The sequence below is a fragment of the Chroicocephalus ridibundus genome, chromosome 7 (assembly GCF_963924245.1).
Source record: "Chroicocephalus ridibundus chromosome 7, bChrRid1.1, whole genome shotgun sequence".
NCBI classification, from domain to species: domain Eukaryota; kingdom Metazoa; phylum Chordata; class Aves; order Charadriiformes; family Laridae; genus Chroicocephalus; species Chroicocephalus ridibundus.
This window is the reverse complement of record NC_086290.1, coordinates 18,768,411-18,794,331: the sequence shown is the minus strand read 5'-3', so window position 1 is coordinate 18,794,331 and position 25,921 is coordinate 18,768,411. Positions and strand designations below refer to the sequence as shown.

General features: G+C 40.0%; 1 protein-coding gene across 3 annotated transcripts in view; it reads left to right on the top strand.

Annotated features, from left to right (window-relative positions):
* Positions 1 to 25,266, top strand: part of ITGB6 (integrin subunit beta 6) — a 36,302-nt gene extending 11,036 nt beyond the window's left edge. For all 3 annotated transcript variants that reach the window (XM_063341791.1, XM_063341792.1, XM_063341793.1), the window contains 8 exons: positions 2,269 to 2,358; positions 7,327 to 7,461; positions 7,949 to 8,366; positions 9,309 to 9,531; positions 12,091 to 12,188; positions 17,034 to 17,153; positions 19,747 to 19,913; positions 21,611 to 25,266. In XM_063341791.1, coding sequence (XP_063197861.1) covers positions 2,269 to 2,358; positions 7,327 to 7,461; positions 7,949 to 8,366; positions 9,309 to 9,531; positions 12,091 to 12,188; positions 17,034 to 17,153; positions 19,747 to 19,913; positions 21,611 to 21,712 — 1,353 coding nt within the window. In that variant the 3' untranslated portion in view covers positions 21,713 to 25,266. The remainder of the gene's footprint in view (positions 1 to 2,268; positions 2,359 to 7,326; positions 7,462 to 7,948; positions 8,367 to 9,308; positions 9,532 to 12,090; positions 12,189 to 17,033; positions 17,154 to 19,746; positions 19,914 to 21,610) is intronic.
* Positions 25,267 to 25,921: the final 655 nt, after the last annotated feature.

The window sequence follows — 25,921 nt, the reverse complement described above, 5'->3', positions numbered from 1 at the left end:
CTCTATAATCCTGACTAAGCACCACTTCTTTTGAAACAGAAATTGCTCTTTTTTGGAGAAATTATTTCTCTTTATATCACAGGAGAATGCGGCTTGAAATTTGTTTTTTTTTTTCAGATTGTATTTCACTGCTGAAAATTGAATTTACAATACTCTAATCTCCACACTTGTACAGAATTTCAAATTATTTTTATGAATTTGGCCTGACATTCTATTTATGATGAAAATTCTTCTGCCACTTACACTGCTAAAAGTCAGACATGACGCCACTGAACTCAAATGCATAATTCTCAAATTTCACATGCTAGTATGAATCAGAGTAACTCCATAAAAAGGAAGTTCATCTTTTGACGAATATTTGCTAAAAGAATAAATTCCATGACATCCTTCGGGTAGTTTTATGACAGTAGGACTCTGAAGGCATTGGTCTGCCTCACCTTGTTAATAATTAAACAGAAATATGTGCTAAAAGGCAGGGTTTAACGAATGGACTGGAGATACACACTTAGACCGCAAAGTCATCCTTGTATCACCATGCAGAAAAGTTTTGTTCAAAGAGGAAAGATAAAACGAAGTCTTCAGAACAGTACATCCCTGCTGTTTGTTTTGCATACCACAGATTAAAGGATGCTATACTTCAAATTCCAGGTTTATCGTCTTTTCTTATAGTTATCTCCTGAAAAGTCCAAGGGTACAAAATGCAGAGTTTCAATATTCTAAGAATCCTTGAGAGAGCCCTAATCACAGGAGAAGTCAGGAATGCGCAGTCACCAGCTGTAACACAAAATGCAGTTAATCCCACTGATTTACAATAGCGCTTTAGAAATCTAATGAATGATAAGTATTCCATACATAATATACAAAGTAATCACAGGGCTTTTGGAGACATAAAGTATAAGAGGGATATAAGGGTATCAAATTATCCATATTTATTAATAGCACTCTGGATTATTTTTTTTTTTTATTAAAATAACAGCATTGATACGATACATTGCAAAGGAAAATGAATGTTACAATTGTCATGGTTTTGGCCAAATCGGCCAATGGCCAGCGACAGATGCTCCCCTCCAGCCTCTCGTGCACAGAGAGGGACAGGAGAGATAAAGAGATTTACGAGTTTAGAAGAAACTAAACTACTTTAATGAAATATTAATAATAAGGTAAAAAGGAAAATAATGAAAAAGATACAGTATATGCAAAATGGTATTAAGCTCCCAGGATGATGTCACCGGCAGGCACTGGGGAAGTCCCAGACTGGACTCAGCAACGGGTGGGAACGGGATTCCACAGATGGAGTCAGGAACATACGGATTGGGATCAAAGGGCCAACTCTCTTCCCTCAATGGCTGACGTCTGAGGAGGACGCTGTCAGTTCATCTGCCCAAGGGTCTGGAGTCAGGAATGCTCAGATCAGGCTTTTTTATGTTTTTTATATTTTTAATGATGAACACTTATAATTTTTCACAGGCATGGGCACAAGCAAAAGAAGTTCATGTACCTAGCCATCAGGAAAGATATATTTGAATTGAGCATATTCAAAGTCTAGCTGCTAGATGTCACGTTAGTGTCACGATGCAATTTAGTGCAAAAAGAAAAGAAAACTTATCGCTGAAATCAATTGTTAAATTGGCACTATGTTATTAACGTAAAGTCAACATACAATCAGTCATATCCGCAGACCACTGGGATGCATGTGGGGTGTCACATCAATCATAAACCAGCAGCATTTTTTTAAGGGCATTTGTTAGAAGTTCTTGTGGCCCATAGTTTAAACTTTTTAACTTCTGTGCCCTCACTAACCGGGAATTCAAGGTGCTCAGTTGCTTGCAAAGATAAAAAAGTGACTGCTGTTATTGAATGTATGGCCCAAGACCCTCGAATAGTACAACAGTAGAGCAGCTGAATCTGGTTTGGGTTATTTTTATTAGAAGAAAACACAAACGTTGACAGAATGTATCTTTATTCTAAATTTGAAAAATTATAGCTGAAAAATACTACAGTATCAAACTTGCAAGCACACGGAAGTGATTTAGCGATATATGTCCCGTTCATTTGCAGTGAAACTAGCGCTTCTCCATGGGACTTTTTTAACAGGACGTGTGTCATTGAATCTGCAATCATCTGAACATCTGAAAATGTCACTATTATTTGTTTTAGTTGGCTCCAATATATTTCGTTCTTCTTCAGATGGTGACTCCTTGTCACCTACCATGTCACCTAGTCTTTTTTCATGTTTTATTTTTTTTTAATTTTTTTTTTTTCCCCCAGAACTATGCAAAGCTTATTCCTGGAGCTACGGTTGGACGACTACAGAAGGATTCTGGAAATATTCTCCAGTTGATCATTGCTGCTTATCAGGTAAGGTGTTTTCTTCCTGCATGTTTATATTTTATTGCAGTTTGGTAAAAACAAGTGTCTTTGATTCTTCTACTGCACTGACTACAAGAACATCACTTTTTATGCTTAGGTGCTGACCTTAAGAGGAAAAGCATTGTTCACTGTGAGGATGAAGTGAGCACAGAAACAAAATTCCTATAACCTTCTGTCATTCCTTAGTTCTGCTGGAATGCTAAATTCACAGCAGTGCCTCATCTGTCTTCCCTTCTTCATAGTCCCGTATTTCATACCTACTCTTAAGTCTTCTTTAATACAGGTATTCAGGTCTTCCCGTTCAATACCTCGACAGGGACCCAACCCTCTTCCCATCCGTAGCTGTCACCGGAGCAGACGTACAGTTGCTCTGCAGGAATATCTGGGCAAAAAAAAGCCCCCCAAAAATCTTGTGCTCAGTGCTCTTCTCTGCTTTAGCAACTTGATGCTGCCCCTGTGAGGCTGTTCTGAGTTTTTTAAAATGCAGAACGCAGGAGATGAAATGGGTTTGTGTAGATAATACCAAGACTTGAATGGGTTTGCTGAGATAATACCAAGAAATACTGTGAAGATGGCACTAAGATAAACACAGCACTGTTTTTCAGAGCTTCATTTGTAAAATGCATCCTGGCTGCCTGGTTCTCTTCTGTCAGGGGAATGTTTTTAGACAGTTTTACATGTCTTCACACAGATATATCAATTTACATATATGCTGATATACCATAGATTTCTCTCTTCCGTCTCAGCCCCTTTTTGTTAAAAACCTGCTCTACCAGTTGGCTACAATGCCAAATAACTCTTTGCAAAGAGCTTCTCTTTCTTTCCCTATTTTTTTTTCTGCTCTTCCTTGTATCACCTGAATGAGATGATCATCATTATGCCAGAAATTATTTTCATTTTGATGACAGGAAGGCAAACCTAATTCTTTTAACTCTGATAACTCTTATGAGAGCAATACAATTGGTGAGTTACAGTTTTTTAAATGAAATACAAGGTACCAGAAGATTGTCTATCCTATGGAAAATTAAATAAGCAAAGAACTTTAAGGTTAATCTTGGGAGTCTACACATCTTAATAAATACGAGGCAAAATTTTTACATGAGCAAAGATATTGCTAACTATTCGGTGGCACCAGGATTTCTCTTCTGGAGTCTGACCTGTTGCTAGTCACATCTGGTTCCTATCAGGACTTCTTGAGGCTGGCACTCTAACGTACAGGCAGAGGTTCCTACATTTAACAGCTGAAATACCATTTTGTTGTCCAGTGAGTAACGGAAAAACAAAAAATAATTGTCCCAGTGCCGTGTCCTGCTGCCTTTGCTGCAACATTGTGTTAAGTGCAGAACGGTTCTTCCTCTAATTGCAGTGTCACGACATCTTCTGCCTTGCTGGAACACTGGAAAGGTGGAGAGTGCATCCTCGCCTCTTCCCCCTAGGGTTACCTGTTGTCTACATTTATTTTTTTTTCCACTCTCCTTTTTGGACTTGCTGATATTTTCAGTCTCCATTGCCTCCTGCCTCAAAAAGGAATTTGTGTCAAGATACATTTTTCTTTTTCATATTTTAAACTACTCCCTGTGCTTTGAAGTTTCACTGAGTGCACCTTAGTTCTGGTGTTGCAGGGTTCGGGGAATAACAGCTCCACCTTCACCTTATCTTCATGTCTTTATGATTTCATAATATTTTATCACTCAGACACCTTCCACCCCTCAACCTTCTCTCCAAGTTGGACAATTCCAGCCTTTTAAGTCTCTGCTCAGCTGTTCCATCCCCTTGGTGACTTTAGCTGACCTTCTCTTTACTCTCCCTGACTGCAATGAGTCCTTCCTGAGCTGTGGAGACCAGAAGAACTTGCAGTACGCAAGACAGGGCACACTAAGGTTTATACAGAGGCAAAACGATGCCCTCTGTCTTATTCTCAGCATCCTTGCTCATGACACCCAGGACATTGTTGGCTTTTTAGCTGCTGCGTGCTGAGCAGATCATCTCCCAGAGCTGTCAGTGGTGATCCTGGTGCAGCTCCTGAGTTGTTTCGGCTGGTCTCGGGTTCAGCCGTGCTGGGTGCAGGGTTTGGAGGGGGCTCTGAGCTGGGTCCTCGCTCCCATCCCACAGCAGCAGGAAGGCTGCTGCAGGAACGGTGCTCCTGCCTTGGGGCCATACCTCGTCGTGTCCTCGTTCAGGCACATCATGTCTGGACCACGCACCAGAGTTACTCATCGGTTCTTAAAATCCCACATGTATTTCAAGATGTACAAAGTATACAAGCAGCAACACGTAGCACACTCAGCATTTCCCGGGGCCCACTTTATTGCTTCATGATTGAAAATCTTCCAAGTAGGAAACACTGAAAACCACCTTATAAGTGAAGTCATCTGAATTTTTTTGCACTGGGAAGGGGGAAATGAGGGTTAAAAATCACACGCAAAACAGAAGATCTAACTCTGCTTTTGCCACAACCCTTTCATGTTACTCCGAGCAGTGTAATTCAATGCCCGGTATCTCTGTTTCTTTACCCACAAGAAAGGAATAAATAACTATTTGCCACCCAAGTGTAGAGTTAGGCTAAATCTTTTAATGCTTTTAAAGTGCTTTTGAGTCTTTGCTTGCTGTACAAACACAAGGTTTGCTAATACCATTCACCATGTGTTGCTGTCTAAAAGCTTCAGAGAGGAAGTAAGCAAGTTAAGAAAGTCTGAGCTGTCAAAATATTTGTTCCAAGGAGTTCTCATGTTCTTTCCAAGTATGATTCATTTTCTTCTGTAAGCATATTTCTGCCTGCTTTGTTTAACATTGAATTCTGCTTAACTTTGTATTGCAGAGCTGTAGGCTAAATTGCATGGTGACAGATATCAGGCCGTTTGATTAAAGTTATTCCAGGATTTTAAAATTCCAGAAGAATTCCACTCTTTTTTTCCAGTGCTTGGTTACCTTTTCACTTCCAGGAAATAAGACCAAAGAAATAATATATTAAAACGGGACAGGTAACACCAGGGCACAAGTTTGTAACGCTGCTTTGTCTGTTGTTTCACTCAGGAAAATTTTTGAACAATAAATGTTTCTCTGTGAATGGCTTAAAGCTCACTAAACTGTCTGCTATTTGTCCCCAAAGTATGGGCAGGCAGCTTAGTAGATTTAAAATACCATTAGAAGTCCTCACAGATATTAAGATCCAAGAAGCTGGAGTTTGTCACGGTTTATACGTTCATTTTCAGTGGTGTAAGGTGCATATTTTGCCGGCTCACAACAGCAAGGCAGGTTCATAATGACCCGGGACAGGCACCAGGATTCAAAGTATTATGACTTGGTCTTCAGCAGCATTTAAGTTTCTCTCACGGTTGCACTCCCTTTGAGCCTTGTACGTTCGCAGCTGGTGGAAGAGGGACTATTTGGTGATATTTCCTGTCACATTAGCGCATACCAACATTCACAGTTTTGTCTAGAGTTTTGCTATATTTTGTCCTTTTGCGAGAGACCAACTACTGGAAACAAATTATTTTCTAAGAATCTCTCAATTGTTTCAATAACAACATAAGCACCTAAACTCTAAAACAAATATGAAGGGAAAACTTGACACATCCAGAGCTACCAAGGTTACCAACCTGGTGCCCAGTGCAGTTTCACTGCTCTGGCTGTCTGCTGGGAAGGCTTCTGGGTGTTGCCTGAATGCATCTTGCACGACATGTTGCCGTTCTTTCTGGAAGTGCTTTGGTTTACTGACAAGGTTTTACAAATGAAAAGACGTTAAAAATACCCCACCAAACACAATGCTAAGACAAATTTCCAGGGAATCCAGGACATGTACAAAGGACGGGGAGTTGCTGGCTATGCAGGTTTATACCTATTCTACTTTTAGTTGGTTTTACCCGACCAGACCTTTACTCCAGTGAGTCATCCTGGTGACTTTACTGGAATGACTCACTGAAGTAAGGTCAGCAAGTGCTCATGCTCTGGTTGAAGTGCAGGGGGTATTTTGTAAAGCAATTAAGCTCGTAAGAGCATGAAGGCAAGTCGGTGAGACTTGTGCTCAGCGATTGCTAAGGTACTTTTGAAAATTTCCATTTACTGGATCCACAATCCGATGAAGTCATAGGGAATTTCCTTATGGTCTGCCATAGGCTTTGGATTAAGGATAAGTTGTGTAAGCGCAGTTGCTATAAAATATTTTAGAGAGTTAAATATAAAACCCTGGGTGTGAGAGAGTTCAGGAAGTAAGTTTTTCGCTTAAGAAAGGAAAGTTTGATTGAACAAATTGATTTAAGAAATCGGTATGTTGCTGTATGCAACTTGAAAGAGAACCGACAGCTCATGAAGCAGGAATTTCCACCGGGAGAAGAAAAGAATGGAGCGAGGCCCCTGGCTGCAGGAGCTCACTGTGGGACTCGGCTCTGGCCCTGGCTCTGGCCCTGGCAATATCAAGCTCAGTCATGAAGGCCCCGCACTGGGGCAGAAGTGGGCTCAACGCCTGCCCTGCCGTGAGAGAAACTGTGAGGTTTGATTCTACCAGCAGAGATAAACGGGGAGCAATATTGCCACAGGCTGGTTAATCAGGAAGAGCCCAGTGTGAGCAATACAGTCAGGGACACAAATCTGTTCCTTGGTAAGACCAGAGCTAAAGGAAAACCTGTATCAGTCAGCAGAGCACTTAGCGATGAAAGATGATTTAATAAAAGACTGAATTTATTCTCCCGCAAGGGCAGGAAATAAGCCCTGTGATAGCGGATATTAAACTGATACCACCATTGCTTTCCACTGAAAGCCGGTTCTGTCGGCACTTTCTTTGTTTTGCCTGTTCTCCATTTTTCTTTCAATACAGAAGTCTGTAAATAAAGTGCTAAACCCATGAATTTACTCCCATTTAGGTTGGAATAAGTTACAATCCGTGTCACACAAACGTGGAGCATTAGCAGTACTTGGTAGTGTTATCATTCCATTCATCTCACGCCTGTTTTCTTTTAGGAGCTGAGGTCTGAGGTGGAGCTGGAGGTTTTGGGAGACACGGAAGGTCTCAATCTCTCTTTCACAGCCATCTGTAACAATGGGACCCTTTTTCCACGTCAGAGGAAATGCTCTCATGTGAAAGTGGGAGACACGGTAAGTAAAGAACAAATTCCCAAAAGACATGAAGTCCAGTGAATTTAGGACACCAAGGTAGAGAGTTTGCTCTTTATTAAATAATCTTCCTCCAAAAAAGTTACAAAAAAAGTAGGATTAGATATTAGGAAGAAATTCTTTACTGTGAGGGTGGTGAGACACTGGAAGAGGTTGCCCAGAGAAGTTGTGGCTGCCCCATCCCTGGAAGTGTTCAAGGCCAGGCTGGATGGGGCTTTGAGCAGCCTGGTCTAGTGGGAGGTGTCCCTGCCCAGGGCAGGGGGGTTGGAACTAGATCATAGAAACACAGAATGGTTCGGGTTGGAAGGGACCTTAAAGATCATCTAGTTCCAACCCCCTTAAAGATGGTCTTTAAGGTCCCTTCCTCTAACCATTCTATGATCTTCTTCTGTCCTCTGCATGTGCTTCCAGAGCACCCTGCAGAGCTACGTGTGCTGCAGCTCTGAACAGACGCCGTTTTCTCCTCCAGGCCTCTTTCAACGTGACTGTGAGCCTCTCCTCTTGTGAAAAAACCAGAAGGCATATTGTGATAAAACCAGTGGGGCTCAGTGACACGCTGGAAATGGAAATTCATCCCCAATGCAGCTGTAGCTGCCAGGCGGAGGCTGAGAAGAACAGCCCAAAATGCAACAAGGGTAAAGGATCGCTGGAGTGCGGGGTGTGCGTCTGCAGCCCGGGGTACGTGGGGCCGCACTGCGAATGCCACGAGAGCTCCCTGGGCACCAGCTCCTGCAAGGGCTCGGCAGAGCAGAGCTCCTGCAGCGGGAGAGGCGACTGCTACTGCGGGCAGTGCGTCTGCCACCCATCCCTCTACGGAAAGGTGTACGGGCCACGCTGCGAGTGCGATGACTTCTCCTGTGTGAGGCACAGAGGGCTCCAGTGTGGAGGTACCATCCATCCCTTGATGCTATTTCTAGTGTCTGCATTTTAGAGCTTTATTGTCTCATTCTTAGCTATCAGCTTGTGAATCTACATTTTCATCATCTTGAATCATCATTTTCATCATCACTCGCAATCAGTTCTGTATAAAGTGTAATTTACTATTTCTGAATGATCTTTAGACTTAAAACAGGAAACAACTTTTAACCCTGTTTTCAAATTTAAAAATGAGGCACCTTGAACCACTCCGTAGCTAGTCTCAGTTGGCATGGCTTTACTGGAGCATATCAGCTGCCATCACCCTGGGGCAGACTTAATGGCTGTAGGTGATTTTAGCTCCAAGGAAGTTTAGGTAAGTATACTGGCGCCAGTGTACAGTTTCACTCTGACATGATTATCAAAGCATAAAAATCTTAATTAATTAATCTCAACTAATCACTTTTAGGATAATTCTGTTATTTTTGTAATTTTAACCCAGTAACCTCAATGATTCTTGGTTTATCTTAGTGAGATACAACCAGAATTTGAGAACTTGTATTTAGAATTTTTACCTGGGCTACACCGTTGTAAGTCAGAAGCAATCCTATTGAAAAAATGGGAATAGCATTAAACTGGCTGGAACCAGCAATGAGAATGTGCTGAATAGACAGGCTGAAATTATGCTGCTATAAATGAAAGAGGACTTACCCATTAGGTTGTGCCCCGTTGGGAGATAAGATCTGTGTGGAGGACTCCGGTGAAGAGAATGGAGCTGCTCTGGCTTACAGCCAGCCTAAGCGAAAATTTGATCCTCCCTTAAATCTGAAAATGTTGGGGGAGGAAGAAGGATGTTTAAGAGTGGGAAGAGTTGGAGAGTGGAAAATATCTGCTGTTAAGGAGAATGATTTTAAAGGCCATCATTCAGGTTCTTATTCAGAGACCGGTTTGAAGTATAATAAATGTTTTTGCAGGCAACGGTGACTGTGACTGTGGGGAATGCCTGTGCCACAGCGGATGGACTGGTGAATACTGTAATTGCACGACTGACACCAGCGCTTGCACTGCTGAGGATGGGACGCTGTGCAGTGGCAGAGGCGAATGCGTCTGCGGGTCGTGCGCTTGCACCCACCCGGGGGCTTCAGGCCAAACGTGTGAAAAATGCCCTCTCTGCGGTGACCCTTGCAGTTCCAGGCGGTAATGTGCTGGTTTTACATCTTTGACGTTTGTGTCGTCCAGGTATCTATTTCCCGTGCTGCCTCAGCAGGGTGCTTACTGCCGCTACCGTAAATGGGATTTACAGACCAGAACCCAAGAGCTTCTTTGCCCTTTGAGAGAGGTAGTTGTACCTCATACATCAACCAGTTATCAGCATTACTCGCGTACAATAGAACTTTATGGAAAACAATTTAATCACCTACAAGCAGCAGAAGTAAAACATCACACTTCCACTGCTGCCCCTGTCTGTACAACTAATCAGAATGGTGGCTGCCTACGATAACGTCAGACAAATACAGATGAATCTCCTTGCAGTCCACAGTACAGAATAAAAACATCCCAGCATAGCTACTACAGCAAAAATGAGGACTCACAGAAAAGTTTGGCATTTGTATTACCATTCTCATGTGTATGAATTCATAAGGTCACACTGTCTGCTCAAGCTTTACACATGTGCAAATTCATAGTCCAAATTCAGTTAAGCTTGGCTGAATTAAAGGGGCCCAACTGTGATAAACTGGCTCATAGTCTGGGGATGAAATCAGTGCGTAGCTGTATGTCACGTATAAGTTGATGATAAATTGATTGTAAATGGTGAAGTGTCTTCTCTTCACTGAGCATACAAAATTTATGTAGCTTTCCTGCCGTGATGCGTGGTGTATGCTACAGGGCATGGTAGGAAAAGCAACCAAAACCACGTGTGACACAAAGCTGACCGCTCTAAGTACATGCATGCTTATGCTTGTGTTATGTGAGCTCTTGCAGGGCTACAGTCAGCCCAAAATGAGCAGGCTTCCGCAGAAATTTAAGAAATTAGAAGTTGAATTAGGCTTCACAGAATACACATTATTAATGACCCTGGTTTTGCTTGCTGAGCTCCGAGTCAGTAAGTTGCATTAAAGTTTCATGACTATATTCATGTCTGCTTATTTAGAGTTGAGGCCCATTCCTCTTCCACACCCGCTCTCCACCACTGTATTTTCATGCCTGTCGTTGCAGTCTACACTGTATCTGAGATGAGAAGCTATTCTATGGCATGCGATTTAATCATCGTTTATGTTAATGCTAAATTGGACCTACAAAACCAAGCCAAACAGTTTGTTCAAAGCTTCAAGCAAAGAGAACTTCGGCATGCAACTGCTCTAAACATGAAAGACAATGTTGCTGCTTTGCTCTGCTCCATTTGTCAGAGAACAAGAAATATAAAGTTACATGATGGGCATTACATTAATCTATTTAAACATGTATATTGTGTGCAGTGTTAGATCTTTTCTCTCTGTTCCAGTGTCTTCGTTTGCTGAAATGCAGGTCAGGGAAAGCCAAAAGAGAGAGAACATTGGGAATCCCAGCTAGGGTAACCAAGAGAGCTGAAAGACCAGGTCAGAGGGGATGGAGATTAATGGCTAGGCAGCTCAGAAGAAGAGTGGCAGTATAAGAAACATGGCAAATATGACAAAACCACCAACAACACTGAATTTGTCTCCATGAGATAGAGGCTATCCCATTACCTACTCGCTTTTACTATTCACCATCTCCAGAGCGAGTGATAAGGTCATCTCCATCCCATGAAGATAATCTTGGCAGCCTCATCATATTCTAATGAATATATGTAATTCAATGCGACAGGAGACGGCCAGTACTTTTGGGGATGCAGTTCTGTTCTTTTCTTTAAGCAGTCGGTCCTTCAGGCTCCTTCACAGAGTCTCAGCCCCTGAATCTGGCTGAAGTTATTTGTGAAGAATCAGCAAGATACATTTCGCATCAAAAATTTTCATATATGAATTGTACTCATTGCTTCCTTTTTCCAGGAATAAACTCTGGATATATTGAAATCCTCATTGAATTTCTGGGAAGAGTTTCAGAGACTTCTAAAGGCATTGATTTAGACTCTGTGTTTTTAAATATTTCAGTCATTCCACCATTAAATAAAGTAAATAATTTTCCGATAAATTGCATTAGTATATTATTATAATTAGGATCCAAGTAAGTAATTCCTGAGACAAGTAATCACATTCAAGAGACATCTGTTGAGACACCTGAATAGTGTTTTAATACATTATTCAATAGACTTTCAACAAAGGAAGACTTAGAGTAGGTGCCCCAGCTTGATCTCTCTGAAGCCGGTTTCAGATATTGTTCATCTGATAGGCATTCCTTTGGCTGGTGTTTCGTGTGAGCTTAGTTACGAATATTTATTTTTGAAAATTAATGTTATGTGTGAGTAACCCCATGTCTTTGATAGACCTACATGAATAATGTTGCCTGGGGTTCTGTCTGGTAGCTAGTAAGCTGGGAGAGAAACGAGGACAAGAGAGAGCTTATCCACAATACCTTTATTCAGGTGTTTGGGGTTTTTTTATGGTTGGGTTGGGGTTTCTTTTGGTGGCCGTACCTATCATATTTCTGAGAACTACTGTATCCATAGCACAAGACCTTTTGTTTAGCTTCTTTTTAAAATGCAGATGCATACGTACTGGCTTTTATGTTGTTGCTTTGTGACAGGCAGAGATTGATGAGCCGCTGAATTATTTTCCACAGGAGCTGTGTGGAATGTCACTTGGCTTCCGATGACAAGTCACCGGGAGAATGCAGTGAAAAATGCAAATTGGTTGATGCAACTGTCAGCACTGCAGAAGGTTTGTACACTTGATCTTCCTTTTCTCTGTGTGCGTGATTAGAGATAGTTTCCACTTTCAGTAGTTTTGTATTTGAAAGTAGCCTTGTTTTTCTGCTGTGGAATTATCTTAGGGATCATAAGGCAATTGCTGCCCGTCTACGGTTCTTCTGTGGTAAGTGGGAAATGCAGATCAGGGCTGGTATTACCCCTCCAGCTTAATTAACTCATTGGATCACACCTACTTTCTAATCAGTTTATGTAAGAAAGGACAGAATTTAATAAATACCGGTCCCTGCAAACGAGTGGCTGATGAAAGCCCCTGAGGTTAAGTCAGCCTGCACCATGAGCTCCAGGGTGGCTTCTTTTACCGTGGAAAAGCAAAACCTGACTCCAGCCCTTATGCAGGCTCCTGATTAGAGTCGGCAACTAGACACAGACCTTTAACCTGCGGCAAAGACATTCAGCTTCTTGTCAGGTTTTATTGAGACACTCCCAGTATCCTAAAGGCTAAGCACCTCTCTCAGTTACTCATTGTAATTCAAAACTGCTCTCCATCAATGGGAATTTCTGGAATAGGAATTATCCTCAGAAAAAAAATACAACATTAAATGAAATACTACATCAAAGTCCTTTTCTTTCCTGTAGAGGAAGGTGCTTGCCTGTGCTGTAGGCAGTCTGTTTATTCTAATGGCAACCCTAGCACCAGTCCTATGGCAAAGCGCGACTGCTAGGTGAGGCAGGACACAGGTGCATTATATCCACACCACAGATGTAAACATAAGCATTAAATCAGGCAAGAGTAAAAGTCAGGACGACAACGCAGACTGCTGTATGGACACCTAAGGATTGTGCCTGCAAACTGATGGGAGCCCATCCAGAGCTGCAAGCTTTCACAAATTTCACTGTTACACATCTTTCCAACAAAGCCTACACCTTTTGGCTTTGATAACGTTATTCCATAATATAGAGCTTAAAAGCTGCAAATATTGCCCTTGTGAGGAAAACTAATTCTAATCTTGTATTTTTATTAAAATTTTTATTATGCTTTCACTTTCCAGACATTAGTGTATGTTTACAAATATAAAAATATATCTTTTCAAGCTTCAAAAACACACGAGCACTTTTATTGTATCTCTGTAGTTAGCGAAATTTTCAGGTTGCTATTGCCATACGGCAGATATCTGTAGCTAGGAATGTATAAGACAGTCTCCTTTCAAATAGTATGAATACTGAACAGGAACAGTGACTTTTGTGGCTCCATTCACACACATAGAGGTCACAGGAATCGGAGAATGACAACATCATCTCCTGTTCCTGCTTATTTCCTTTTTTTCGTGTCCTGTGCTTCCCTGGTTAGGACTGTCAGCTACTTCTTTAGATTTGAAGTTTATTTGCAGCAGTTACAGCCACCGCTATAGTGAAGGCTGGATAACTGTTCCCATCCAAACTCCTCCAAAAAAAATTTAAAAATTAACAAAAACAGAAGATGTTGTAAACTGTGTTTAATCTAAAATGCTTGTGTAATAGCACAAAAGTTTGGTTTTGGCATGGAGGTAGCCTCATTAAGAAGTCCTGAGGGGAAAAAAAAAGTAAATATTGAAAATATTAATAAAAAAAGTAATCTTAAAATCACAACAGTATTACCTCAACAAAAAAAATTTTTGAAAGTGGTATAACTAGACCACCACATAATATTTAAGACAGCTTATTACGCAACTTCATATGGTAGCATACTGCTTCTTTCTGGTTTATATTTCATTTTCTTTAATGCTTCAAGGCTTTTTGAAAGGTAGAAATAGCTCTAGGTTAAATAAGACATTAGCATTCAAAGATTTGCTTTCTCTTTTGCATGCGTATGTTGCAACTCAATGACTGGAACTGTGGAGCAATAAAAAAAGTGCAGGCTTTACCTTTTCGTATTTCCCGGAATGCCTGTTTTAGCCTCTGAGCCTCCTCTGCTTCGGCTCCTGGGGTGCCGGGGCTTTCTCCTCCCGCCGCAGGGTCAGCGGGGCACGCGGCATCCCCGCCTGGGGATCCGTCAGGGATGACACGGCAGCGCTGGAGGTGCTGATGGCTTCACGCCTACTGGGCTCATCTCCATGGCAGGCAACGCTTTTGAATATTTGTTTTCACCCATTTTTAATATTTGACTATTAAATCGAGCTGATTCCCCCTTTGCCAGATGGGACTATGAGGAGCCCTTGTTGCTCTACTGGCTACCCAGGGGGAACTACCGTTCCTAAAAAGCGTCTCCGGCCACCACCCTGGCCACAGGGCACCACAAGCCCAACAGGGACAGTTATACTTTTCTCAGAGGAACAGAGTTTTTTCCTACCCCGTAGTGTTGACACCACAAAAATTCCCAGCACAGCAGCAAAGTGGATGCTGGAGCCTGAATAAGCCTCTGTATCAGCACTGCTCTGTTCTTCTGACCCAAAGTGAGATGAAACTGTTAAGAAAATGCATTGTGTTGAGCAAAAGACAAACAAGAAAGGGCATAACAACCTTTAAATTTACAGACTTTTTTTTTAAAAAAAATCTTTTATCTAAGTATCTGTTAGGAAACAGTCTTTTACACTTCAAGGATCCAGTTTGCCACCGTTATGCAATTCTTCTTCCAGTGTGACTCCAGTGATATCAAATACCATTGAAATTAATGGAATTAGGCTGGAGGCAGAAGCGGAAAAAGTATGATGATTCCCTGCAGAACAGAGAAAATTACTCAGGTGTAAATTACAGGAGTTTATCTACCTAGGCAAATTTTTGTGCTGATGAACTGAAAATAATCTATGCAATAGTTTCTCTTAGTGATCACTCATCCTAAAAATAGCATCAGAGAAATAAAAATACTAAGCATAAGCTGCGTTCGGAATAGCTTGAACTGCCATTTTTGCTGTCATTTCTACATCCTTGCACACCATCAGATTTGTGTTCCACTTGGTCTCAAATTATGACATTAAATTAAAAATTACAATTTAAAAATAACTAATATATTTGCAGTTACTGCCTTCTGGGTGATATTTGGCATATGCCTGCAAATTTTTCTCTGCCTGCAGGACAGCTAACAACTACCATTTTCTTTCTTTTTTTTTTTTTTAAATAGCAAGCCAATTTTCTTTCTTTTTTTTTTTTTTTTTTTAAATAGCAAGCCAATATTCTTCGGGTCTGCTTGCTTAAACGCGTTGGGAAATAACAAATATTGCATAACTTGTGACAGTGTTACTGGAATTGCGACCTGGCACTGAGTGCCATTAATTGAGTACACTCAGTCTGCAGTTTGTAGTCTTTTTAACAAAAACAAATCTCGTTAAATCAGCAAGTCTTGTCTGCCTGTCACCTTGATAGGTAACGTATTGCACTGCCAGCAAGGACAGGCAACAGGTTAAAAGCAAAATTGTCACAAATCAAGAGTGTGTTTCCATTAAAATCCAACCAGATGTGATTCTCACTTTAAAACAAGCAGAGAAAAGGACTGCTGAGCACTCAACTATTTATACTTTTACATTCTCTATGGTCTTTAATAGTCTTTTCCATAAGATCAAACCTACGATAATAAGCAATATGCAAAAAAAAAAAAAAGAAAAAGAAAAAAGAGCGAGCACTTACTTTTTTATGTGCCATGGATTTCTTGAAAATCCGTATTCCTGTGAGATTCCTACTTTATGTTTCATTAGTCTTCTTTAAAGTTTAAGGACTTAAGATTTTTAGCGCAGTTGCTTATGAAATTTCAGTAAGACTTTTGACTGGTAAGAAATAATGGAGAGGTTAAAGCGATGATGGTTTTCAAAGAAATGCTTGAGAAGCTTACTGGTTTTTCTTACCTCTAAAAATAAAAACCTAAGAAGTTTTACTAAAAATGTATTGAAAGCATACCTAGGTTTCCAATGTTCTTTAAAACATGGGTTATATGGAAACTTAACAAGCATTCAGCCACAGAGATATAATTGCACACAGTTATAGGGTTGGATATTTTTGCTCTGTAAAAATATTATATAATGGTCAGGCTCCGAATTACGGTGTTTCTGGCTCCGGACCCGTAGTCTCAATTTTCAGCTGTCTTATTTGTTTTATATCATCCCTCACAGCCAACTTCCTCCTGTCTCCCCATTCCCTTTGAATGAGCTTTTCTCAGCAGAAAAGATTTCCCAGTTAGGAATCATCTGGAAAAAAAAAAATGGATTAAGTTTTTGCTTAGCTCTACATTAAATGGAGAGACAAATAAACTGTGGCAGACTGTCACCTCAGGTCACTTTTTCTCTGCTTCCCCTGGAATCACATTAAAAAGATCCCAGAATCACAGTTTTCTGTTATTAATTTATATTTATTGTTGCGGCAGTACTGGACGCACTAATCTATGACAGGGATATTGTGGAAAAAATAAATGGCAGCCCTTTTAGCAATATCCATTGCTGTTTGATGTATGTATATCTACTTCTGAAACATAATCTAGACACAGTTGGAGTAGCTGTAAACCAAAGAGAACATACTGTTTACTTTGCCCTATAATTGGGGACTATTAAATTTCCTAGACAGCTGGAGGTGAAGTGTCTTGCAAGCACTTCCAATTGATTGAAATTCACAGTACACCAGATTAATAGGGTGCGCTGGGTGGTCAGTGCAGACTGACAACACCTGGATCAGTTCTTGGGAAATATGAGTAAAAAATCTGACACAAAACAAAACTGGGGTGGAAGAAAAGCTGTTAGATTTAGTAGAAATTCTAAGGTATTTCTGCTTTCGTTTTTCACTCCTTACCATCCACAGACAAGGCTGTGACAAACATGATGCCAGCAGTCACTCTTGTTATTACACATTAAATTTCATTTGATCTGACGAATGACTTTTTCTCCCCCTCCTTCTGCAGATTATTCGGAGGATAAATCCATTCCCTGCTCTTTGCAGTGGGAAAATGAATGTATAACCACATTTCTACTGGCTATGGATGAACAGGGGAGGACAGTCATTCATAGCATAGAACAGAAAGGTAAGCAGTAAATATTGCTTTTCCTACATGAAATCTAATTTAAAAATACTGGCAGGCTGAGCTATCTAGAAGCTGAGCAGTTTTAAGCAACACTGCACCTCCTTGTGTTCGTAGCTCTCCTCTGCCCAGCCCAAAGAGCACCTCCTCGAGTATTTATTTTATGTGGTAGTAAGATAAATACTCGGCCCTTCATGAAAGATGAGCAGAATGATCCCTGGGCTGCAAGAGTAAGTTAGTTTTTCTAACACCCTGTGCAGTTCTAAGATGATAATACCGAATGTCCTTTGCATTACACGAGAAAATTGTAATTCACTTTGAAATTTTCACTTTGTATTTCACAGAGGGACAAATATCCAAAAGACTATCCGGTTGGGTAGACCTGATGAAATTCTAAAATATATTTATAATTACACTTAATGTTGTAACATTATTAAGTTTTTAATATTTTGCATAACTGATTTTTCATTAAAGCTCTTAATCACGTAAGACAGGAGAGAACACGGACACCACTTTCCAGCTGCCGGTTTAGTTTCCAAGCAATAAAAACCTTTTTTTTTTTCCTTTTTTTTTTACTTTGGACACACCCTGTTTATTGGTGCTAACTGTAAGGTATATTTTAGGGAAAGCCATGTAGATTTGCAGCCTTGTTCTGTTGGCACAAATGGCGTTTATTTTGTTAACCCTTTGTGTGGCATTTCTCTGTGAGAACAAAAGTGATTTCACTGCACAGGAAAAGCAGCTTCTACCGTAACAACAGTGGTCTGGTTTTATATAGGTTACTATTACAGCAAAGATGGTTGTAACAAAAGGTAGTTTACAAACTACACCCCTAAGACTCAAGAATTTAAGGGTAAACCGCTGAAAAAAATTCTCTTCATTAAATACATTTACTATGCATTTTAAGTAGATCCAAAAAAAAAGTGACAGGAATATTGTAAGCAAGGCACAGTTTGTTAACTTATGTGTAGTGGCCCTCCCACAGCTCTGCAATAACCAGCTCTGCTGTCATCTGCTGTTCTGCTCCTGAGCCTTGAAACTATTGTGCCGTGGTGGTTGTGATGCATGCGAACGTGACCGGAGATGAGACGTCCAATAATGCTCTAGAAATTGGTTTCATTTATGGAACCAAAGTCAAGACAGCATCAGTAGCCAGAGCATTAACTCATAGCTCAAGCCAAATCCTGTCAAGTAGTTAAATGATGACATCAAGCAAAAAAGTAATGTGAAATACAATTCATGTAAGCCAAATGAGACCAAAATGGATTTTCAATGTCCTTAAACCTGATTCAGCAGAAAACTTGGTAAAACAATAGCGTTCAGTGACTTTCATGATCAATACTTCTTCATATTACAAGAATCAAACTTTATGTTTTGGTGAAACAAAAACTTCAGTTTTATTTTTGACTCTGAAATGTTGTGTGATAAAATTTATTGCAGAACTTGAAATGCAAAATTCCGTCAAATGGTTCAGTTCAATCTTTTCAGCAAGTGTAATGGAATTTTTTTTCTCATTGTTTTCATGGGCGAAATGCAGTTTCCTCCTTTTTCTCAGTATCGTTGGTCTCTTCACTCTGGTACAGATCTCACTAGAGTCTTTTCTTCTGCAACACACTGAATATCAGTCAGTTGAAGTACAGCTTCAGCTGTAACATTGTAAAACTTATAATCTTGTCAACTCAGCCCTGCTTTTTAGATGTATAATGACACAAATTTGAAAATAATTTTCTAACTTTTCAGAATCTGGGTCTGTATCCAGCAGCTGCTAATCAACACAGTAGAAGAGCAGTGGAAGAAGTTAGCAACTGATTTTTTAAACATTTTAACGCACTATTTTTCAGCCAGTTTCACAAACCCTTTAGCAGGTGTGGTTTCAGTTGGGATAGAGATAACTTTTTTATTAGCAGCTGGTATAGCGCTGTGTTTTGGATTTGGGATGAGAAATACATTTGACAGTGCACTGGTGGTTTTAGTTTTAGCTAAGCTCTCGAGGCCTTTTCTGCTCCTCACCCCACCCCACCAGCGAGCAGGCTGGGAGGGCACAAGAAGTTGGGAGGGACACAGCTGGGAGAGCTGACCCCAACTGACCAAAGGGATATTCCATACCATGTGACGTCATGGTCAGTATATAAAGCTGGGGGAAGGAGAAGGAAGGGGGGGATGTTTGAAGTTATGGTGTTTGTCTTTCCGAGTAACTGTTAGGTGTGATGGAGCCCTGCTTTCCTGGGGATGGCTGAACACCTGCCTGCTGATGGGAAGCAGGGAATGAATTCCTTGTTTTGCTTTGCTTGTGTGCGCGGCTTTTGCTTTACCTGTGAAACTGTCTTTATCTCAACCCAGGAGTTTTTTCTCATTTTTACTCTTCGATTCTCTCCCTCATCCCAACTTGGGAGTGAGCGAGTGGATGCATGGTTCTAGTTGCTGGCTGGGGTTAAACCACAACAGCAGGTAGCAGGAGGGAAATAATATAGACTTGAAGGAAAAGGCATGCACAGCTCGCACCGTATGAGAAACCTGGCATGCCTCTTGGCTGTTTTTAATTGCCTAAAATTTACTGATTGGATATCCATAGTCATAATTCTTTTTGTTTCCACAGATTGCCCACAGCTTCCAAATATCCCAATGATAATGGTGGGCGTCACCCTTGCCATCCTTCTCATTGGCATTGTTTTACTTTGTATATGGAAATTACTGGTGTCAGTTCAAGACCGAAAAGAGGTGGCCAAGTTTGAAGCAGAAAAATCAAAAGTGAAATGGCAAACGGTATGTGAAATGCATTCATTTTATACGAGGCTCTTTAACTTGGTTGCATGATGCACAATTGCTTTTAAAATTCTATTTGTGTCTTGGTTTCATTCTTTTAAATTGGTAGATTTTACTGGTAGATTTTCACTACTTCTAGTATTCTACAAAATAAAATTAATTTTTTTTAGTGATGAAAAATAGCTAGGGTTCAATCTCCTGGTTTAATTTTCTCCACTTACACAGAGGAACAATGACTGTAAGCTGTCTAAAATGTAGGTAAAAGGACAGAGAAACTGAGAAATTCAGGCCTTATCTTCTATCTATAGCTTGCGTATGTCTGTCTAATGAAATCTTACACCGTTTGTTCCCTTTTTTCTTTCCTTTCTGCCCTTGACTTTTTTGCTCTTCTGCAAAAGTTTTAAGGATTCTGAGGGTCTTTGAAAAAAAAACATGTTGAGTAAGCGTTTCTGGGGGCTGTCAGGAGAACAGGCTGCTGTTCACCCGCTCCATTCTCGTACAAAGCCCTGTGATTGCAACACTTCTGCAAGGATGGACACTGCCAGCCTTTCAGCTTTTGAGACGGGAAAAATCAGTTACTTACAGTCAAGGCCACTTGAGAATGTTTTCTTAATCCTTTGAGAGAGCTACATATGGCAAAAGGGAAGGATAAACTTGATAGAAGCATTTAAATTTTCTTTTCTGTTGCAAGAGGAAATGACGGGAAGGGAATGACGAGAGGCCAGGATAAAAAGCACAGGTGGGACCTGCCCTTCTCCCAGGACATGGTAGTCTGTGGGGCTCAAGCAAGAGGACCATGACAAGTCACACCTCGCCACTGAGACGCTATCTGTTTTTTTAGAATGGCCCAACCACAACATCTGATACACAAATTATATTGGACATATTTGTTTGATGATGCACATTACTCTAATCTGGGAGGCAGACACGAAGGGAAGTGTGTTCCTGACCCTAGACTGGTTGGTGCTGCCCCATGTAGACCTCTCTTAATTTCAGTCGTTTGGAATATAAGTGAGCTGCTGAAGGCTATTCTAAAATGACCAAGGTAGGAAATTACTTCTGTAAAAGAGACTGGAAGTCCCCACTGGGGAAAAGAAATAGCTGGAGGAGAGTGTGATATTGGACATTAAAATTATGACTGGGGAAACTGAAGATGGGACATTTGTTCACTGACTTTTCCCATCCAAGGACGGTGAGATAGCAGGCTCCAAAGGAGCCAAAAAACATCACTGCACAACACTTGGTTAAGGCATAGGATTTATTTCCAAAGGTATTCTAGATGATAAATGTTTGCATGGATTCAAAATGTCTATAGACAAACCCATAGGAGGAGGACATCCTCTCTGAGCCGGGAGGTTTGTGAGATGTGTGTCAGCTTTTCCATGGGCAGCCTGCATCGCCCGCTGTTGGGAATGAATTGCTGGGCCAGGCAGAGGTCTGGAGTGAGATTCTCACAAAGTAGAGCACAAACCATCTTCTCCTGCACATTGGGAAGCCGAGTGGTGCCAGCTGGTGCATGTACGACCTGCATCATAACACTGGGTCAGGAATGATGGATCAAAATGATCCCTTCGCTGAAGAGGTGCGCTCAAGGCAGCAGTCTGTGGCTACATCTGCTTGCAGCTGAAGCAATGGCAAGATGTGTTAAATATTTAAATATTGCATGACTCCATTTCTTCTGTTCTTGTTTTTTTTAGGAAACAAATCCACTGTACAGAGGCTCAACAACCACTTTTAAAAATGTAACTTACAAGAACCAAGAAAAGCAAAAAGGGCCCATGGCTGCAGATTTCTATTAGCACTCCGACACTACAAACTTAGTTTTACCGGCAGGAAGTCTAAAAGCACTTGTTTCTTCTCAGCTGGTTATGTGGTATGTGTTTGCACGTTGCAGTGGTATAATCATCTGTTAGAGAAAATATATCTTGTGTTGGGAAAACTATAGATAGTGGTAAAGTTTACTAGAAATATTACCCCTCCCCCCCAACTTTAATATTAAAGCCCCCCATCTTAAACAAATAGCATCACAAATATTTTTAATTTTCTCATCAATACTGAGGATTAAAAATTATCATATGTAAGCCTATATTTGTGAAATTGGGTACATGCAATGAATTGTATATTGCTTTGTTCATAAATACAATCCCATATATTTGTGTTTAGGAATGTATTTGTACCAGCCTATTTGGTGGGCTGGTTTAAATTTAAAAAGATACCTTTTCATGAATGTTGCTTAAGCTACTGAGGTTAGAGGTTCCGCATATCACCTGTGTCACCAAATACTTTTTCATCAAGACAAGTAGTGTTACTGCCTATCTTCTGTGTATCTAAGGTATAGAGAAACACCTCCTCTCTAACTCTTCTTCCTTGTCCTTTTTCCCCCTCTTTCCTTGTCCTTGTTGCTGTTTGATATTCTTTAAGAACCTGATCCCTGGGGTTATCTCAGGGAAAGCTGGGAAAGTTACACCAATCCCTTACTCACTTGCAGAGTTGTTTTCTGTTACAGGCATAGCCTGCTTTTTTCCCCCCTTTTTTTTTTCTCTTTCCTCTAAATTCTAGTAGAGAGGATCCAGAGCAAAAGAGGAATATTTGTAAATTAGAGACTCTAGTGGAGAAACTTTAAACCAGAGGATTACCAGAACTGCATTTTACCATTTACGTCCTCTTTAGGCACTCAAAATAAACCTCGCATGCTGGACCATTACATGAATTGTTGCAGGAGCTCTTTAGATGAGGGAAAAGTTCATACACAAAGACTTAGTATCACACACAAAGACAGTACTCTTTTGTTGATATATCCAAAATTGTGAGGTTCTTTTAATGCCCAGCAGCCAAACCATTTATTCACGTATGAAATAATGCATTCAGCAATTTTTTTTAAACTAAGCAACAAATAGATGTATGGATTCCATTTCATATTAATTTCTATAACACTAATGAGGATTTTAAAGTCTCAGTTTTAGCTTGTTACTAAAGACTTGCCATAAATTCTTAAATTGTAATGCTGTTGTCATGCACAGCACTAGGAAAAAAAAAAAGCCCTGACAACATCAGCTAACATGCTGGCATGAAAAATTACAACATCAGGCTCTTTTAAGCTAACAATAATTTACTTTACTTTTTAATATCACTTTTCCTCTGCATTTTTTAGTACCCTGGAACAGATGGTCAAAATGTACATATGAATGTACTTAAAAAAGACGACGTAGAAACCAAAGGTACATTGACACAGTCACAGACAAACAATTATGTACATTTTCTACGGTAAATCATGGACTTGATTTGAAAAACTTGATGTCTGTTTTCTAATAAATATTTACAAAGTCTGTGCAACTTCAGTCTCTATATCCTCTGCAGCTCCTGGATGCGAGACTGATCTATTAGCTAGCTCTGACCCATGCCTGTTTTAGGGCCTGATCCAAAGCCTACTGGAGTCAATGGCTACAGATGAGGATCTAGTTTCAATGAAACTATTAGTTTTCGTTTACAAAGATTGTTTTGTTTAAACAAACTGGTTAATGCTGTCTTTTAGTGGATTAGAACCTATAGAATATATTTCTGTGCAAAAAGAAATAAACAGTATCAGATGCCTTTGGGAAGAAGGTGATGCTATAACCACGTTTTACATTCAAAAAGATTGCAGTGTGAAGGAAATGACGGCTGTCGTTAGACTGGAACAGATTAATTACAGGTTCGCATCTGTACTCTTCAGTATTCCTGCACATCTCACAGTGGGAACTGTGCACAGACAAAGGCCTGCATCCGCAGCCCTTCCAGCCCACTTCCAACCCCTTCCAACCACTAGACTCACACAGATGTCAGTGCAAGTTACACGTGGGACCAAATCCTGTTTTCCTGGCACACGGATAAACTCACAGGAGGCAAAGCTGGCCCCCGGATCCTGTCTCAGATTCTACTTAAGTCAGGATTGCCTAAGGGCCCAGGGAAATGTGGATTTAGCCCATGTAAATTATCTGTTACTCTTCTTTGTTTTTCATGTAGAAGTTATCAAATGACAAACTTTCTCTGAAAAAAAATGAAAATATTTAAATTACTTTTAAAGTAATAAAAATCTGTACTGTTTATTAAATACCTTTTAAGTTCTGTTTCTGAGAAGGCTGATTCTCCTGCTTAATATTAGGGTTCTTCTCTAGGTCACCCATTTCAATATTGAACTACATTTCAGTATTCAGATGTTGTTAACAAAGTGGTGTTCATATTTCATATCAAACACTTGGTGGTCTACATTCCCTGTTATTACAGGAGATTTCATTTCACAAAGCTACTCACTCTCTTCCTATCGCTTGCATCCTCTAATCGTCAGCAAAGACCCAATTTGGTATGTAGGCAATGTTTACAGTCCAATTAATCTTCTTAATTGTAAAAGATGTACAGAAATCAGGCAGTATAATTTTCCCATTTCCTTTCTGTGATTGACTGTACTATAAATGTTCTGTGCACCTTCAAAATCGTCAGGATGGAAATCATTCAAATAAGGAAGAATTCATCAGAAGAGAGAAAATAGAAGAGCTTGGTGAGAAAGGTCTCTGTTATTGAGGGACATCCAAGAACCAGGCTCATTCGTACGAGCCATTCTTTTAACAGCATTAATTTAGATCGTAATTTTTGACTAAAGCCCCAGATTTCAAGAACTTTCAAGATCTTACTTGGCATTCACCCTAGAAACAAGAGTTGTGTTCATCTTTTTTTATTAACTGTATCGTTTTTATCTTGTAGCATTTGTACCAAAGTTCATTTTTTTCCTTTTTTTTTTCTCCATAAAATTATGAGTGGGGTTTTGTGTGGTGAGTGGGATGAAAAAGTCTTTCTGCTGATTTCATGAATATTGTTTTGACCTGAGGCTGGACCTTGAGAGTGGCCAAAACATTTTTGATAGTAATGCTTCTATTCACTGAAGAGTTAAACTAAATAAAAGGATAATCATTAGCAAATTTATGGTATTTGTGTATCTTTTACAACCTGTAGAATGGTAATTTCAGTAATGAATGTTAAATGGATAAATTTTAATTTGATTTGTAAAAGTTTCACGTTAACCTGTACTGTATATGTTCAGACTTCATTCAACTTTATTGTGTAATATAAGTTGTGGGTAATGAGCCTGGGAACCAAGGCTCGGATGTCAAGTGCAATACTCTCCACGTGTTGTCTACCTTATACACACATCCAAGTTTGTTTTGCAGTGGGCATAAGGGAACTATTGCCCCACAAAACCTATCACACACAATTTGAAATTAAAGACAGATAATTTTTATCTTTGTCTGTTTGCCACAACTTGTTTCTGTAGAAAAGGAATTGCTTAACTTTGAATAAAGATTGTAAAATTGAATGCATTTTTTCATATACTTTTATTGTTCCTCATTTTCCATTTCAGCATGTGTCTTTATCATTTTTTTCCACATGGTTTGATTAATCTTAGCACATTTCTCATGCTTTGGCATAATCAGAGCTTATTTTGTAACTCCTCTCCCCCCTTTTTAAGACAGCGCATGAGATTTAACGAGTCTGGATTGTCTTCTATTTGTGATCCTTCTCAAGGAAATGAGTTAATGGATGAATGCTGTAAGCAACCCATTTCTGCAACTCTGATTTATTACATGTGGCATTCTTTTTTACAGTGATCCCTAAATTGCACAGCTTGCTTAAAGCTAAAGATCCATTCATTTTGTAAGTGTAACAGCAGTAATATCGTTTCGGAACTACATGGCAAAGTGCTTATTTTCTGTTTAATCTGCAAGTTACCTCTCCTTTTTTTCCTCTAATGAAACGTCGTGTATTTTGATGTCTGCTAATTTCCTGCTCTGAGGAAGGGAATGTTCCTCTGCACCCATGACAGAACTGTATTTTAAGTCTGTTGTATTCTCTGGGCACAAAATAAGATCATGTTCTCCTGCATTTCACAGTGAATTGTGAAAACTAAAACTGATACGATTGCATAATGTATACTCATCGCATGTAATTTGGAATGTATTCTACCCCTAAAAGTCTAT